Source organism: Gobio gobio (genome assembly GCF_949357685.1).
Source record: "Gobio gobio genome assembly, chromosome: 2".
NCBI classification, from domain to species: Eukaryota; Metazoa; Chordata; class Actinopteri; order Cypriniformes; family Gobionidae; genus Gobio; species Gobio gobio.
In genome coordinates, this window is record NC_137098.1 from 29,596,064 (window position 1) to 29,615,375 (window position 19,312).

The following is a 19,312-nucleotide window of genomic DNA, read 5'->3' on the forward strand; positions in this document are numbered from 1 at the left end:
GGTTGAGCTAGGAGTCTTTGAGCCTCTCAAACTTGAAAGCACCACAGTGTTTACACTGTTTTTGCATTCAACCATTGAATGGCTTTCTTATATTTGTTTCTGCACATTGAACTGGGAAATGAGAACGCAGCTTAAGATAGAAAAAAAAACACTCACTTCACCTTAATCTGCACTGAGTGTGTGAAGTCTTTTGATTGTAGAAAGAGACACTCTCTCATTAATGATCATAGAGGAAATTGACCTTGTCCGTAAAAAGTCTTCACCACTAGCACTCCAATTATATAATTTTTTGTTATGTTCAATTTGTTCAATTTGCCTCAGGGCCAAAGGGGAACACACAGGATTTGTCTGTACAAGAGCCAAACCAAGATATTCACATTCACCATTCACATTCATTCATTGTGTGCAAAACAACTGTTGATACTACCCTTTCATCATTAATTTAATGTATTATTATTATTATTATTAATTTTCTTCTCGTTTTAACATTTACTGCACACGCTTTCCTCCCATTGCAGGTGTTCTACTTCAAAATCTAAAAGATTTTCGTTCTTTTTTTTTATTTTTTATGTGACAATTAAAATGATCAACAAGAACAGAATAAAGCACCTTCGAGGTGTTTGTTATGAATACATGCATATTTTTGCAAAAAGGTAATTGTGTGGGAACAGGTGTGTGACGAGTCACGTTACTCGAAGGCTGTTTATATTTAACCGTGAGCGTGAATTTGTGTGTATTATGTGTTAACATCAGTAGTTTGATCACTTCTTCACCACCCCTGTATGTAATGACCATCACAGTGTGAACACTAGGCTAATCTCACATGGCCCTGGGCTCTTTCTTTCTTTCTTTCTTTCTCTCTCTCTCTGCTTCTGTTTGTTCAAACATTAGAGGATAATTACTTCTCTGGAATAATTGTTTTCTTAATCGCAGCTATCATAATTGTCTTCTGGACCTGGGCTAAGACTCACAAATGGCCCGCTCTATCTAACGGGAGTCAGTCTGTTGATTAAGGACGCCGCAATGACAACATGTGTGCGTATGTATGTGTGTATGTTTTCAGGGTGACACGGCAGGGATGTTTTGAGTAATGTGTCCACAGCCCCCGGAAATGGAGTTTTGCTTTTCTGTCACATTGACATTGATTTATTCATGATAAACGCCTTCTTTTGCTCCAGTCCACCGAAAGGTCCTCTGTTACACAGGAAATGAAGTGAATGGGGAAAAAAATGGTAAAAAAAAGAAAATAAAAAGGGTTAGAAAAACGTGAAACATATGTGTGCATGTGTGGGAGTTTGTAACTATAGGGGAGAGCACTGGAGTGAAATTATGCAGGAAGCCTGTCTCTCACATGACATCACAGCAATAGCAAAACCACAATGATCCAATCAGTTCCCGATGGACACAATTAAGTCCCGCCCTACACTTTTTTCTTGTTTGAGAAGAAAATGATTCTTAAATGGAGAGCAAATCTTTTATGCCAAGCCTCCACTCGCTCTCTCTTTTTCTCACTCTGTCTTTACACATTATCATGTGTTCTTTCACAGAAGCCAGGGCACAAAACGCATCTGTGTGTTTGTTTGTGTAGCACCATGAGAATAAAAGAACAATTCAAGAACACACGACAGAAGAGAAATATGTGCAGTAGAGATCTTGAAACCCAGATGAGTTATTTGGATAGTCATCTTGTTAATGACATTTACTGCTCGTTTAAGCTTTCTAAAGAATGAGCAAACTATTACAGAAAATGAACATGAGTAGTGAGTATATGGCTGTGTCTCAATCAGCTCCCTAGTTCAGTAGTCAGGGCACTAATCAGGGAGTCGGCCACATTCATGTACCCGATATACTGATTCACGACCTAGCTAGGGAGCTGATTGAGACGCACCCTCATTGCATGATGAGAATAGTTTGATACATCTTAATCTGATTGTTTATGGATGATGACATTTCATACTATTATAAACTATTGAAACTAAACTGGCAGTCATAAGTGCTTTTCAGACAAGATTAGTTTTCTAAACAACATTGCAAACAGGATTGTAATCTCTTTAGAATTTGCTAAGGGAGCATCATGAAAACTCATTAAAATAAGCATATACTAGATTTATTTTGTAATGTTTGTGAAAAAAGTATCTTACGCTCACCAAAACTGCATTTATTTGATCAAAAATACAGTAAAAATTATTCGAATTTGAAATAACTGTTTTCTATTTGAATATATTTTAAAATGTAATTTATTCCTGAAATTGCAAAGCTGAATTTTCAGCATCATTACTCCAGTGTCACATGATCCCTCAGAAATCATTCTAATATGAGGATTTGCCGCTCAAGAAACATTTCTTATTATAGTTGAAGACATTTCGGCTGCCTAATATTTTAATGAGAACTGCAATACATCTGAGGATACATTCTTTGATAAACAGAAAATTCTAAAGAACAGCATTTATTTAAAATGTACATATCTTTAAGGTGACAATATTACCTACTTAGTATTATCTGCTCTGGTGGCCATTAAGTGCTTCTTATTAATTGAATTGTATTTTTATGAACATTTTATGAAAACCAGCCACTGCGACAAGAAGTGCTCATGTATAGTAAATTCAAGATTCAAGATTCAAGAGATTTATTTGTCACATAAACAATTATATAGAGCATATATAAGCAGCAGTGAAATGAAAGTCAGGTCCGCTCCATAGACAGTGCAATATTAAATAAAAAATAAAAATACAACACAGATGAAAATATACATAGAAATACAATATACACAGATAAAAATATTCATAGATATTTAGTATTCAGCAAAGGTCAAAATAAATGAGCAGAAGTGGTGTAAAAATACAATATTCACAATTGCAGACGTTTCTATCCAGACAGGGACAGATTTCTCAAAAGACACCACACTTAACAAACAAATTGTAGGTAATTTGCGTCATAATTTTGAGAACAACACATAATGTTTGATTTAGACAGGATTAAAATTACAAAGAACGTCTGTGAAACAGATTTCCTCAAGAGGGTTATAAACATTGCTCTCTTCAATTAAATCCTTGTTCCTTTTTAAGATTTGTTTTCCTCTTCATTAATGCTGTGGTCGTCCGTTATATCTCTTTGTCTTTCTGCCCACATTTCCACTCCTCGGGTTAAATATTTTCTCTGTACGGCATATTTTTCGCAATCCCTAAAACGCTAAAAGATGTATCACTGTAATGCATTATTTGCCATCTTGACAGCTTCACTGTTTGCAGATGTATTTAATAGACTAGTGCTTATGATGTAGATAATACGGCCTGCCAGGGAACAGAATTCTGTGCTTTGTTCGAGCAGTCATGTGTCAATCATAATCCAGCTGAGGTGTGAACACATACTCTGTTTTGTCATTTCTCTACTCAGACTGTGTGGAATTTTTTTATTACGCTGCCAGATATTTGCTCAGGAAAGATGGCTCTCCCTCCACGGCATGAAACCACATGGTCCGAGTTACGATATCCCGTCCGCCCTCGGGTTGTTTACAGCCTGCGCTTTCGCTGACTCTACGGCCTCTGTCACCTTTGACTACCGCAGCCGTGGCGATTACGCCTGTCACTTAGTGACATTAGTGGGTCAGTTGTCAGATTGACTGCTCGTAGTCACTGTGAGTCCTGCACGCTTCTTGTAGCGCAGTGTCATTGGCCGATGATTGACGGATGCAGGGACACACAAGAAGGGTGAAGAAGATAGTGTCCTTTTGAGCTGAAGGAGATTGTCTGAAATTGTTTGTAACGTGATCACGTAAGTCAAAGCCAGACTGTCTGTAAGTTAGATGCGCGCGCTTGTTTATTTGTGTGTGCGTTTTAAAGTTGAAATGGAGTTCAACTTTCCTACATTATCCTGTTAGGAAAGGCACCTGAAAGCATTTTTGTACGTTTGACGGATACCTGAGACCGTAATCCATTTCTCCTGGCGATGATAATGGATTTGCCCCAATGAGGTTAGATATTCGGCACCAGAACAGGAAACTGCATATCCCTTTCATTCTTTATTGGGGACGAGATTAAAAAAACATGATATAGAGAGAAACACATTTTGAATTTAAAGCCAAAACAAAGAGCACACGATGCTTCCAAAATCCATTATTTGGGTATAGCATCATAAGAAAATGTGCCGGTGTAAAATGTCTGTGGTGTTTATTTATCATTAAACTCTCTAAAAATAAACACGAGAGGAGCATATTTGGGATCTGGGGTGTGAAGCAGCACCCTGGAGGGATTGTTCCTTCTCATGAAGTTAGGGTCAGAGGTCGGCTAAGCCTTTGAAGCCGTCACATCATCCCTTCGGAATATGTTCTGGCTTAATCCGCCGCTTAAAGAGCAATTAAAAGTTTAGCTAGGATTTTAAGAAAAGAGCATAGAGAAATGTTTTGAGGTTCCCATCTGTCTGTGCTTTTTCCCTTCATCTATTCAGTTCTCGACAGGAATGTTAATGCAAGTTCTGAATTGTTAATGAGGCACATGTAAAGGTGGAGTATAGAACGGTTGTTTTTTTACTGGAAGGTCTATTGACAAAAAACATATCTTTCTTTTTCACTTTTTCAAGAGTTCATGCAGAGTCTAACTCCTTCCCTTCTCCAAAACGAGGACAATAATAGGGTTAATATGACTTTTGGGAACAACGTCAAAAAGTTTTAGGACATCACAATCATAAAACCAGGATGTACCTGAGGAGGCTTAAAGATGCAGAGGCAGCACTGAGCCTAAATTTTCGACTAAAACAAGAGCAAAAATAAATTTTTTAAACAGATGCTCACTGCAACAGTGCTTTCTTTGCGGATATATAATAGGAAAAAAAATCAAGGATCAAGATTCATTTTGATGAGCGGGCTCTTTGCTCCACATATAAATGCTGCCTTCTTGATTAAGAATGTATGAACGCTGATAAACAAGGGCGGCTAATTTCACTACAGTGACTAACATCCTCAGTGTTTTGTTTGGCAAAGGCACGAACATCTGGAACACTTGGCATGCGGAAAGGCGAAGTTGGCCTGAGTGGAAATGGACTGGAACGACAAGAAGTGATGCATCACTATGCTGTTGCCGAGAGTGTGAGGTGGAGTGGATGACAAGAAAAAATGGATAGATGAATGAATGAATGATCAGGCCAGGTGAGATATCCATGCCTCAGTGCCTTCGAAAAGGATTACATTCAAAGGCAGCCAACTGACATACACCAAGATGTACTCTGAAGGTTTTATCTGTAGAACTTCAGACGGAAAGGAAAAGAAAGGGGGGAAAACAGAGTCTGAGAGCTTCATATTTCTTTGTGAAAGAATGCTCTTGAAGTGTTGATCAGATGAGCTTGAGGCTTGTCCATGAAGAGGGCAGCTGATGGGTTAAAAGTGATTAAAGAGCCCTTCGTATAAAGCTGTAAAATGTGGACTGCAATCAAAGAAAGGCCTCAAAAGTGGCTAAACTGTTTAATGTTTGCTATGGCTCAGTTTGAAAATGCTCGGGGTCCCTTAGAGCAAGACCGGTCGACTGAAACACAACAGTCTTGGGTAAGATATCAAAAGTACACTCAGCCGAGGGAAGTGGTCCAGTGGTAAGATCTGCCCTGGAAGTTTTCAGCGCCTGCAGTTCGGTGTGTTGATATATGCCTTGCCAAAGAGACCTCAGACCTGGCTAAACTCCAGCAGGTCTCAGGAGGTCTAGAGCCCATCTGGAGGTCCTCATAGGCAGGAAGGCTGAAGAGAAATGAAGCTTGACCAGCGCCAGTCATCCTTTAAGACAAAGCAGACACCTGAGCCTCCCAAAGCTCCAGGATAAACAAAACTCCCTGACCTCCTCGCCAGGGACTCTGTTAGTTTTTTAAACACAGAGACACATTCCTTTCTTAACGTGTTGCGCTCGCTTTTAGACTCGAGAGGTTTAGTGCTCAAGAGAATGTGCAGAACTTTTCTTTTTTTTTATCTTATCAATATTTTGAAACATCCTGAAAATTCAGAAAGTCCAGGAAATATAAGCCGTAGGGGTTTGTACCTGGATTAATACTCTGAAACTGGAACAAGTTTTTATTATTATTATTTATTAAATTTATTTAATGCAACATATAATTAGAATTTTTTTTTTTTATATATATATATATATATATATAATTTAATAAAAAGTAGCAACCTGCAAAATGATATATTTCTACCAGATCTAAAAAATAAAACTGTGTAATAAAAAATAGTCTTTTCTTCATGTGCTAGCATCTAAATCCGTTGATTTGAAAAGAAGTAAAAATATTTTACAGCCAAATGAACTTAAACACATTAGATTACAACAACAAAACTAAGGGTAGAAACAGCTGCTTGAGGTAACAACTGTTGACACTTTTTAATTGTTTTCTATATATAATTGAAAAAAAAAACTGTTGAACTTTGACAGTTCACACATTTAACTATTGCAGATACATACCTGACTTTAATGGGAAACTTTACATGGGTGTGGGAAATCAGGTGCATGGAAAATATGTTTTAACAGGTATATCTCTTGGGATCAGTAAGAAGAGATCTGTAGCTTAGTCATAAACCTTAACTTTTTCCTAAAGCTAATGTTCCAGTTTGTATTTCTTTTAACTCTTAAACCTTTTTGAGTATAATCAGAATGCAAACTGGATTTATTTCAACATTTGTTCGGAAATTAGCATCACATTGATCAGGTTGTGTTATTTCAGAGCAGATATGAAAGACATTGGGTCTCATTCACTAAGCACACGTACGTACACATTTGTGTGTGAATTCTGCGTACGGACGTTTTCACGAATAAATCATGATTCACCAAAAACGCACTAAAATTTTACTTAAAATTTACGGAAAAAAATGTACAAACTGAAACCATATGTACTCAAAAAGCACTTTCTCTATTCTGCCTTACATTCGTTTAGAGGTTATTTCAAATATATACAATTATATAATAAAATTCATAAATAACACTATTTAATTTCATCTTAAAAATATTTGATATGAAATATAGGTTTCTCTGAATAACGCAGATTTACACATATGTACAGCTGGCAAATGATAGGTCTGTATAAAAGGTGTTTGAACTGCCTGGTTTTGAGAATGATGCTTTGCTTGAAGATCTGGCGAGAGAGCGTCTGCAGAGAGTGGCATATGTTTGGCGAAAGTGACGAAAGGCTGTAAAGAAAAGGTTGTGCGGAATGGCCGTATATAGAGATGTTTTGGTCTTGTTTTATGCATATGACTAACCTGTGCATGTGGCCGCTCATTTAGAATACTCCAAATTCACTAACAATAGAACGAGAACAAATGAATGGCAGAGATTTTTCGTGAGAAGTTTCCCCATGCGTACAACCGTAGACTGAGTGAGACACATGGTTCTTCCTAGTATCAGAACCCCAGAATGCTTATCTCTCATTTGTGGCTTGAATTTTGGTAACCTCATTATAAGAATTTGAGTTTAAACAACCTGAAGCTCATTCTAGAGCTGATTTACGAGTTATTTTGACCTACAGTAGCGTCACCCTTGGGCTGTTTTTGCACAGTGGCAGCTTGATCAGATAGCATTCTGTGGTTCACCCTCAGGGTGCTTATGAAAATTTTAACGGAGGTTAATTACAGGTTCTATCACCAGGCCATCACGTCTAGACACCAGTGACTGAATAATGTTCTTCTATACAAAAATTAACTACATCCAGTACATTCACCACACTAGCCACCCAAGTTGCATTTTCTTCCTGTCTGCCGTTGTATCTCATCCAGTGATGTATTATTTTTCTTCCTTCATTTCATCTTCTCCTTTCCTCTCTTGTCTGCTTGATTGCAGAAAGACACAGGCGGCTTTAGAATTAGCGTTTTTGGCTATAACCACGGCTCTCCACGGTTCATGGATATAGGTCACTCCGCTACCCACATACACCCGAGAAACGCAAACACACACTTTCTACTAAGATACTACGAAAAAAGGTTTGAAGAGATGAGCTTGTTTGAGCTTGTTTACAGAATAGAGTTAGTTTTTAAATGAATGCAAATCCACTGGGTATTCTGCTGGGTTTATTAAAATAGTATTTCCACCTACGCTGATGAAAACCCCTTAAAATTACAGGTATTCTTGTTGAGTTGTATTTAAATAACACCTCATTTTCAATCACTGCACATTCATTATTTAGCATGTATTGCCTCGGATATCATTATTCATATAATTTACATATCCTGATATACATTTATTACATGAATCATAATAATTTATCACACACGGACCTCGTAAGGGGGTCTTTCTTTCAACCTACATGGGATGACTAATGCCACAAAAGGAAGAACATACATTTATATGTGCACGGCTTAATTAAATCTGTCCTTCATAAAGCTGCTTCCACGGTAAGGAAGCCCAGCCAATCAATGACCAATCAATAAACCAATTCTAAACCAAATCTATCTTTGCATGGGCAACCACTTTCCCATCTCGCCATTCTTCTTGCATGACATTCATTGACTCTTATATTTGAAAATCACATTTGCACCAAGCATAATGCCACACTCCACCAATTTATCTAAAGTTCAGTTCATTTGTGGGTAATTTAAGCCTCAACTCTTCAGCGTGGGTCTTTGATTGCTGTCACACTTAGCTGCAGAGGCAGCCATTTCATTTTGGAGGTAGAGAGAGAGAGAGAGAGAATGGAGCTTTGATACATAAACATCATTTTGATCCGTTATTTTAGCGCTGTAGCGAGACCCCCTGTGGGCTTCTATTTAATTATGCAACAAATGTTTGACTATCCAAAGTGAATTTTTTAGCCCATGAATATTTATTTCAATTCATTTGTTGAATGTTGATTGTAATTACATGGAAACATGATTTATTGCCAAGATTTCTACATTAGCCAGATAAATGAGGGAGACAGATAAATAAATAAATTAATACAGTAGAAGAACGAATGCCAAGTGTGTGTAAACCGTTTCCTTAATGTTATCAGAATATTGTAGGTATTGGTATCTGTGTACGTTTTTGTCAGTGGTGACTGGTCATCAGAGTCATTTTGGAGAGATTTTGTTCAAGGGCATGTTAAAGAAGATGAATGACCCATGGATATGTGCATATGTATGTTCATTATAAATGCATAGACGATGAACAGCCATTTGTGTTTGCGTGTGTGTGTGTGCACTCCTTTACATTGAAAGACAGGCCCTACTAACCTGACAGAATACAAATGCCAAGATTATGGCGACGTGTCAAATTAAAGGGACAATTTGGAGTAATGATGAGTGTTAGGCCACTCAGTCTGAAAGGCAGCGAGTTGGAAAGAAAAAGAGGAGTGAATGATGGTGCTCCGTCTTGTTTAATATTCCTGAAAGAAAATGTGCAGTGACAGACAGTGGGGAAGCGGGGAGAAGGCCAGAGGCAAACACTTAGAGACGCTGCTGCTTTGTTAGTGTCTATTTAATGCATCAGCTGAACTTTTCGATGCAGAGGTTGGGGAAAAAACATAGTTATTGGTTTTTTGGCTGATGTTTATATTTATTTAGAGCAGGGGTCTTCAGACTTTTTCAGACCAAGATATTATTGGATAGAGTATGGTGTCCTGTTACATATTTTATAAAACTGAGGCCTGGTTTCCTAGACAGGGTTTAGATTAAGCCAGGATTAGACCTTAGTTAAATTAGGACATTTAAAGGGATAGTTCACCCAAAAAGGAACATTCTGTCATTAATTACTCACCCTGCAAACCAATAAGAATTGTGTTCATCTTTGGAACACAAATTAAGATCTTTTTGATTAAATCTGATCACTTTCTGTCCCTCCATTGACAGCTACGCAACCGACACTTTGATGCTTCAAAAAGTTCATATAGAGATTATAAAATGTATCCATAGGAATTGAGTGGTTTAGTCCAAATTTTCTGAAGAGACTCAATTGCTTTATATGATGAACAGATTGCATTTAGGCAGTGCAAGTTGCTTTCAGTTAAAACAGCTCAAACATGCATTTTAGTCTGGGACTAGGCTTAAATTGACAGTTCACCCAAAAAGGAAAATTACCCCATGATTTACTCACCCTCAAGCCATGCTAGGTGTGTATGACATTCTTCTTTCAGACAAATATGATGAGAGTTATATTAGAAAATGATTCAGAAGATTCAGAAGGCCTCTATTAACCCCCTGGAGCCATGTGGATTACTTTTATAATGGATGGATACACTTTAACAGGCTTTAATTGCCATTATAATGCTTGGAAGAGCCAGAACATTTTTTTAATATAACTCTGATTGTATTGGTCATGTACACCTAGGATGGCTTGGGGGGCGAGTAAATCATGGGGTTATTTTTGAGTGAACTATCCCTTTAAGCATTGTCAGTGACACTGGGCATGAGTGTTATAATTAATTGCAGAGCCTACAATAATCGATATTTGTACATGGAGTTATACACTATTGGATTTATTTATATATTATACAGTATATGTATAGGCGATACAATTAAATGTTTTGTTTAGCAATTCAGAATTGAAGTAAATTAGAGAAATATCCTGTTCCTGCCGTGGTCAGGTGTTCTACCTGATGAATTGTGTTGAATTATGTTTCAACTCACAGCACACACACACACTAAACAGCCCCAATGATCAGCATAGGATAATTTGAGTAAGTAATAGGCTGGAGAGTGAGACAGAAAGAAAGAATGATGGGAGGGTGGAGGGATCACTTCTCCTCCATTGTCTTCTCCTCTTTTTTCCCTCTGCTTTCACTTACCCAGACAGGAAGAGTCAATGGTTTAATTACAAGGCTCCAATGCTAGTTAAATTATCAAAATTTAATTTCCACCTTTCAGCGCTCTCTCTCTCTCTCTCTCTCTCATGCTCTCATTTTCTCTCGCTCTTCCCGCCACTCATTTAGCTCAGAGACCATATGTATCCCTTATCTCAGTGTATTTCATTGGGATATGAAGGACAAAAAGTCCTCATATTGTTTAACCCAACTTCCCTCTACTAGAGCAGTTAACTCAGGATAACAAATTCATTTTCCTGATTAAAAAGTCCTAAAGGGTATCAGTATCCCGCTGTTGCAAGACGTTTTTCTTTGATAAGAGCAGAAAACAAGTACAAAAAAAATCACTTGATTTCATGAATATCTAGTTCACTTTAATGAAATGAACCATGTCGAGTAGACTTCATGTCCTTCTTAGTTTAATTTGTCTGCCTGCTCTCTTTTTTTGCTGCATCTCAGCACAAATCGAAAGAATTTGTCTCCCTTCCTGGCCCGCTGTCAGTCATCTCCTCCGATCACGCTGTCTTTTGTGCCATTCCTCAATTGAGATAACCCGAGAGGAAGAGGAAATGAAAATCAAAGGTTCAGAGCGCAGAGCACAAATTCACACGAGCCTCTGTGTACCAGTTTATTACTCCTATGTGCATCCTTTCACCTATTTGTTCTTTAGTTACTTTGAAAAATGTGAGTGTGTGGATCCATGTGCTTGTTTATTAGCCTGTAGCCATGTGTTCCATTCTATCTCCCATCGGGACCATACTTGCTCCTCTTGTCCTGTTTTTGCTATAAAGTAAACCACACAAGGAGACTTTGATGTCCTTCAGAGCTGCTATATTTAAACCACAATGCCAAGTGTGGCATCTGTACTTACTCCTTTGGGCATTGAACTTACTATCCTAACATTTTTTTTTATTCATGTGAGAATCCATTAAACAAGTGCTGTGCAGCTCATTAGTATTGTTTTGTCCATTTTTTTTTAGCTTCCCTTGCTGAACACTGCTTTCAAGCTACATATATTTACTACTTAGAGAGAAACAGAGCAATTAATTCAGTTGATGGTTTTTGTCGTTTTGTAGCATGTAGCGCAGTGCGCTAATCTAACTAGAGCTACAGCAAAAGTACTTTTACTGAGAATGATCCCACCCCCCACCCACCCCCCCCCCAAAAAAAATCTACCCATCAACCTCTCTTCTTCGACCTCTTCAGTCCAGTGACCCCCAGCAATCTCTTCTCTTGTAGCCGTTCCGCCGAGTGACCTTCTCGGTGGTGAGCCAGCCCCAGGACCCGCACCAGGGCTCGCTGCAGAGCTGCTACGACAGTGGCCTGGAGGAGTCGGAGACGCCCAGCAGCAAGAGCTCATCCGGCCCCAGACTAGGTGCCCTCCCTCTACCCGAAGACGCCTATGAGAGGACTACGCCCGATGGCAGTGTCGGTGAGGCAGAGCATTTGGAAAATGGTAGGGGCAAACACAAAAAAAGATAAGTCAGAGTAAAGCTAAACAGCTAAATAAGAAGAGACATACTCATTAATTGACAACATAGGTAAATTCCCACAAAAGGCCACACACTCATACACAGCTACTTTGACACTACAGTTTTACAGATGATGGGGTATATGGAGATATGGATAGAAAGGACTGAATAGGCGCTGTCTTATACGCTATCTGTGATTGTAGTGTTTAGTGTGAATGGATCAACAGCTCATTAATAATTTATATATATTTATATATATTTGCCATTCGTTTTTATTTGTTGTACTGTGTTTATTCCAGTAAGAGCTAAAGGTTGGTCAACGTAGTATAGCCTAATAGTTAGCCTGAAAACAAACAAAAAAAACAATCTTGTAGCATCAGATGAGGCCAAGGCTGCTTCATTAGAGACATAGCTCATCTTATAAACATTAATTCACAAGAGGTTTGCTTGTGTACCAGATAAATAGATACAAAATATCCTTTTCTTCGCTATTACTGTGCTGTGGTGTGTAACAAAACCATTTGAATTCCAGGAACAGTTTTCGCTTGAGTAATTTTGGCCATTTTTCAGTAATCACTGTCATTTCGATATGCTGCTGTGCCTATCATGCTCTTTATATTGTAGGAGTTTAACAGGTGAAAGGGCTTGAACAGTAAGAGCATGTATCTTGTTTCATTGTGGCTAAGTTACCTATCCTATGTAGAAGCTCTCTGTGGTCAACAGTTACCTCCATTGTTGATGACCAGCCAACCAATGTTGGGTCTCTATCAATGGAGCCACTGTTGGGGTGGTATTCGGTAGCAGTTGTCGGACATTAAGGGCTGTCTTGTCTACATTTGATACTTTATCAGCAACAGGTGTGTTTTGTGTGAGCTCAGCGTGCCATTTTCTGCGGAATGTCTGTTCTGCTTGGTCATCGGAGTACATGTTAGGAGAGCAGGAGCGAGTGTTTCTCTTAGAGTCAAGTTATTAGGTCCATATTTTGCTTTTCGTATTTTATTACCTCAGTGAGACTAGTCATATGACACTAAAACTTCATGGTTTGTAGAAAGTCAAAGGTCAAAAACCTCACAATTGGACGTTAGACTAGGCAAAATGCTAAACATTTTTTACTTCATCACTGGGAGAATATTGGCCTAAACGTAGATTAAAGGGGGAAGTTGTTTTAGCCCACTTGCTGCACAGGATCTAAAGCCATTTGCATTTAGACAATTCTGTGCCAAATTGGCCTCAATTAAAGTCTGGCTCTAATTCAGATTAAGCTAAAAGTAATTGGTCACTTGGAGATCAATGCAATGCTGATTAGATCAAAACTGTGAATTTGGCCATCAATAAGACCCTCTTTCAGACAGAAAATTAAGGGAACGTATGCTGTGCTAGTGGTTCTTTCTCTTTGTGACATACATAGCTTATGTATGTTATATTATCACAAGACATTGTCATTCCATTGTCAATATTTCTACGGTTAGGAAAGTTACCGATGTGATTGTGCTATCATTGCATTCATTCAGTCTCAAACACTACAGTTCCAGGAAGCCATGGACATGTGGGGGTGTATGAACGCACAGAGACACAGGCAATTCTCTCTGATGTTTTATTAGTAATTAGTTAATGATCCATTCCTCTTCTCATCCAGCTCACTTTCTGTCGGTCTCTTCCATTTTCATTCTCTCCTGCCAGATCACGCCTCTGCCTTTTCCCTCTCTTCCTGTTCCATTCTATCGTTCTTGTAAGATCTTTCAAGGGCAGATACAAACAAACAGATGAATCACTTTCTGATAAATAAAAGAGATGCCTCACCCTGTGCTCCCAATCTTTAGGAGAATCAGTGTGTGTGAGAGCTGGGGGGGGTTAGAAAGGGAGAGATATGGGGAAAATAGAAAAGTCAGGAGACTATGTTCGGCTTAGAACTGAGCAGAGGTGAACATTAGTACAATGGCTTATGCATTCAATGCAGTTAGAAGTTGACGCTGGGAATTTTCAAAGCTGATGTGCTCTGCTGAGCTCATGCATTATCAAAAATTACACCCAGAGACTCATATACACACAAATACAACCGGTCACACTTGCGACCCAGCAAAGTCACAGTCAATGTCTCTTTCATGACAGAGATGTCCTGAGCGTTTGTGTGTGTGTGTGTGTGTGTGTTTGTGTGTGTGTTAGTTTGGGATCTATAATTGGCTTAGGCATGCTGTGGGTTAGTTCCGCTTTGACAGAGTCTTTTGGGTAGGTGTTAGGTTCGTTTAATGCTTTTAATGCTCTCTCAGGGGACGTAGACAACATCCAAACTCACTCTTGTGTGATCACACCTCTTGACTGTGATTTGGAGATATTTACCTTTCAATTACCTTTAAACGTATACAGAAAAAATACAAAAATAGTATGCTAAAAATACATATGTGGGTCATGTCATGTCTTTTCTTTTGAGAAATTACTCAATTTAAGGAGATCTAATGTGATGTAATAGTTTATGTTAATACACCTAGTTATTATTATTTCCCATCTCTAATCTTAATACCAATTTGCATATAGGCATTTTTAAATATAATTTTCATAATCAAATTTATATTTAGTAAGGAAGTCGGGTAACACTTTATTTTAGGATTCGATTCTCACTATTAACTAGTTGCTTACTAGCGTGCATATTATTAGGATATTGGCTTGTAAAGCACATATTAATACCTTATTCTGCATGACCTAATTCTACATCCCTTAACCCTACCCAATACCTAAACCTAAACGCTACTAACTATTAATAAGCAGTAAATTAGGAGTTTATTAAGGCAAAGTCGTAGTAAATAGTGAATATGTGTTCTCCATACTAAAGTGATACCGGAAGGTGTCCTTTGACAGATGCTTTTATCCATCCAGGGATAAACATTTACATCTGCCTATTTGTATTAGGGTGATGGAAACCTGAATTACACAAATAAACACATCATCTAATTCAATTAAATAATCAAATAACTCTCCTTAAAGGTCATATTCATTGTCAAAACAATTCATTGTATCAAGAATATGCATCTTCTAGGGGTTCATATGATATGGAAGAACAAAACTCAGCACATTATACATTTAATTTTAAAAACTAAAATTTTAAATAAAAAATACAGAAATCATCTTTGTTTTGCTTGTTTAAAAAAGTCAAGGACATTTTTTTCTAGCTTAGTTGAAACACTAAGAGCTGTGCTTAAACATGTAAGAAAATGAAACAAGGCCGTCTTGCTCCGTCTGTAGCACAACAAGACGCAAAGAATGTTGCAGATTTTTCCATGTTGAAAGGGTAACATTCTCAGTGTCCTTCTCATGGAAAGCACTCAATTAAGTCAGTTAAATGGCAGTCATCGCCCCTCACAGTGCTGCTTTCCTAATGCTGTATTACAGCTCTGATAACCTGGAGTCAATTAAAATATGGACGGGAGATCATACAGACGCACACACACACCCCTGCAGTTAACAGATGGGCAAAATGCCATCACTTGAAAGAAGGAATCAGTGAAGGTCTGTAATTGTGGTCATTATGCTTGTGAAGGATGTGTGTGATTGGGATCCTGGTGAGGTTTTGTGAGTGTGTTTGTTTGTTTTGGGATTAAGGTCATGGCAGGAACTGGGCGTCCCCCTAATGAAGAAGCCCTGCTGGGAAGATGGGTTTTCCAAAACACACATGCTCCCTCTCTCTCTCCAGCTTCTTTTCAATGTCTCTCTCTCAAGCATAAACAAATGAAGCAGCTCAAGCTACACAAGCATATAGCATATCGACAGTAAATAATGATTAGATATTTCCTTTAATGTGCACATGAATGTACCTGTGTGTGAGTGTGTGTGTGTGTGTGTGTGTGTGTGTATGTGTGTGTGTGTGTGTGTGAGAGAGAGAGAGAGAGAGAGAGAGAGAGCGGGAAAGAGACTGATTGACTCTCGGGAAAAATCCCGCTCTTCGACTTGCTCGTTGTCAATCGATGATCTTCCAGTCAATACATTTGCTCTACTCCTCGCTACTTATCTCTTCCTTCTCCCTCTCTCTCTCTCTCTCTTCACTCACCTGTGCTGAACCATGGGACTTGCATCTCCTCTCCCCAATGGTTTTCCGCTTTCTGGAATCATCATTTAGATGGCATTATCCTCTAACTCTGTAGTTTCATTATGCCAGACAGACAAACAGATAGACAGACAATGTTGTATTTCCCTTTGAGACAGTGGAGCTCCGCTCAAGCATTTGCCAATGATAAAGATAGCCTTCCTCTAGGGGAACACTGTGCAAAAATCTCTGACCACCGTTTGAACCCTAGAGACGTCCGTCTCTGGAGTGTGCTTGCTAGGCTTTAAGTGTTTCTGTAATCTTATCAGGACTGCAAACAGATACTGGGTGTATTATGTGTCTCAAAGCAAGAATAGTGATCTATCTGAATATAATCAACAGCTGGTCTTGGATCAGTAGAGCCCAATATTAGCGCAATTGGAGACAATGTTAACTGAAATTATCACTTCAGACCTGTGTTTATGAATCGATACAAATTACAGGTTTTTATTTGGAAATTGTGTTGCAGGATTCACTTTCAGTGTCCCAGATATAGATAAAGCAGATTTATAGGATTAGTTTGATATATACTTTTTAGTTATACTTTTAGTCCATAAAAATAGAACCCAATGTACTGGTAATGTGAAGGAATTTTACATATTGATTTCTCGCAAGTGTTTTGCCTGTAGTTTGAATTCATTTTTGCATTCTGTTGTGTTTTAGGCTTAAAGTAAATGTCTGTAAACTTATGGGATAATGTCCTTGACTCCTAGCCGAGAATTACCAGTACATTATCCACTTTTAAAACATTTTAAAAATATGTGATTAGTACTGCATATTGATATATTGACAGAGATTAATGGGTATATTACATAGAAAGAAAAAAAGATCAGTAATTTTGTCATCAGCAAGAAGAACCCCCAACCATTTGCAGCAACTTAATAGATTCCGAACAAACTCGCTTGTTGCACAAAAATACACTTGTACCTCTCAAGTTTTTCTTAGCAACTTGGCCATAAGCAAACAAACAGATAAATAAATAAATAAACACTGCGCGTACACTCTCTTCATTAGAGAAGCTGGATACAGAGGGCCAGATGGCAATGCCAGTCGCTTTTAATTAAAGCTATTCATATTTCAAGAGCTCGGTAGAGCCTCAATCCAATAAACCTCATTTTTTATTTCACCAGAACTCGAGCGAGGCCGATAATTGCAAGGAGAGAGAGAGAGAGAGAGATCACTAAAGCAATGGCAAGCATCACAGGCCACCTTTACTGGCATTTGCATTCATTAGAAAGTTTGTGTGTAACCTTTGCTAAATTTTTTGTTTGGACTGTGGCTTTGGTTAGTTTGGGACACTGAGAGCGGGTTGCTGCGGTGGGTGTGTTGTACAAATGTCACGTCGGCAGGCCTGAGACTCAAGGTCATTTGTTATAGTCACACTGCTCTAAAGAGTTAAAAGAGCTCTTCTTTATCAGAAAATTGGAATCAGTTTCAGGATTATAGGCAGGTTGCTACTCTTGTAAGGTAGAGTGTGTGCATGTGACGTATTTTGCGGTTGATCTTATTCGCTACAATATACACTTGTGTATTCTGTCTCACTGGAAAACCGTCACAGAACATTGCACAGGATTATTAACACCCAAAGCACAAATACTAAACTGTCTTCCGACCATTATTCAAACATTCCTGTCTCGGATTCCTTTCACAAACAGGAAAAGTGCAATTGGCTAAGCAGTTGTATTGTAGATGAAAACAGGGTTAAAAAACAGGTCTTTCCGGTTAAGTTAGTGGTTTGAATTGTGTAACCATGTCATATTTTACTTCACTCAGAAATTCATTTTCCAGTCACTTTTGGAAGAGTCTGTGAGGACGTTTAGCGCTAGCAGGTGAAAACGTGCAGCTTTTCTTAATCAGTATGAAACAAAAACAAGCTCGCCCCGCTAGCGTGTGTGAACTTCAGGCTTTTTTGGGAGTTCAGTGAAGTGGCAAGTATTGTTCAGGCAGAGTGCCATACTAGACCTGTATAAAGTCTGAACTAAACAAGCAGTATTTCACTTGCATTTCCTGCCAAGTGTTTGTGCGTCACCTGGCTTTTTTGAACAGGTGGACCCTTCCTGAAAAAAAAAAAAAAAAAAACACTAAACAATTTAGAAGCTCTGCAATTATACAGGCATTCCTGATGTCTACAACTGAGCTGCCCTTTAAGGTAAAAAAAAAAATATCTGGCTCGCTTCAGCCTCTGAATCGTGGCTGCTTTGTTCCAACAGCCAAATCATCCACAATGTTGCACCTCAGGAATGTGTCTCTCATTATCTCAAATAATCCTAATTTATAAGTTCAAAGGGTGAGAGGGAGTTTAATAACAGAGTTAAGAGGGTGTTTAACTAAATTACGAGGGAATAAATGTTCAAGCACGTAATGTTTTCGTCAACAGCCAGTCAACAGCGTTCCAGTTTAAGAAAGCTAATTTTGTTTGCTTGATCAAAGGGGTTGAATAGTACTATTATTTAGATTTTGCTCTTTGGATAAACCAAGCCAATTAGTTTTATGTTTCAGTAAAGCTATTTTTCGGTGGACAGAGACTTATTAGTTATCATGTTATGCATTATGTTGGCATGTTTTTCCCGGTATATATGATTGGCAGTCCTAACCTTTGGCATTTGCAGCAGTTAGTTTCTTACCTTTTGATGTTCTGTTGTCGCAGCCGATCGTTCCAAGAATTCCCAAAGTCCTCTGACTGGATATAACCCAGGGGAATAATGAGTCAGACGTTTGCTGAGCTTGTTGAAAGACTCCCAAGCTCCAAGGCAATACATATTCAGTTTTCCAAGGCTTGTTAAAAAGAATCGCACAATAGCCTCACAACATAGAAGCTTTAGTGTTTTATCAGTACTGCAGCTAAAATGTAGAGAATCCTATATCCCCGTTATAAAATTATGCCACTCTTTCATGTAAAAAAAGTACTTTTAACCTATACAGAGCTGCGTGGAGAATAGTGGCATGAGGGTAACATTTAAAAAAAAAAACATTTCACTTACTCTCTCTGGTCAAATGCATTTTATTTACTGCTATTTTTAAGTTCCTC

The 19,312-nt window shown here is 38.3% G+C and overlaps 1 protein-coding gene across 1 annotated transcript in view; it reads left to right on the forward strand.

Annotated features, from left to right (window-relative positions):
• pcdh7b (protocadherin 7b) overlaps positions 1-19,312 on the forward strand; it is a 134,740-nt gene that overhangs the window by 61,848 nt on the left and 53,580 nt on the right. The window contains exon 2 of the mRNA XM_079811201.1: positions 11,977-12,193. Coding sequence (XP_079667327.1) covers positions 11,977-12,193 — 217 coding nt within the window. The remainder of the gene's footprint in view (positions 1-11,976; positions 12,194-19,312) is intronic.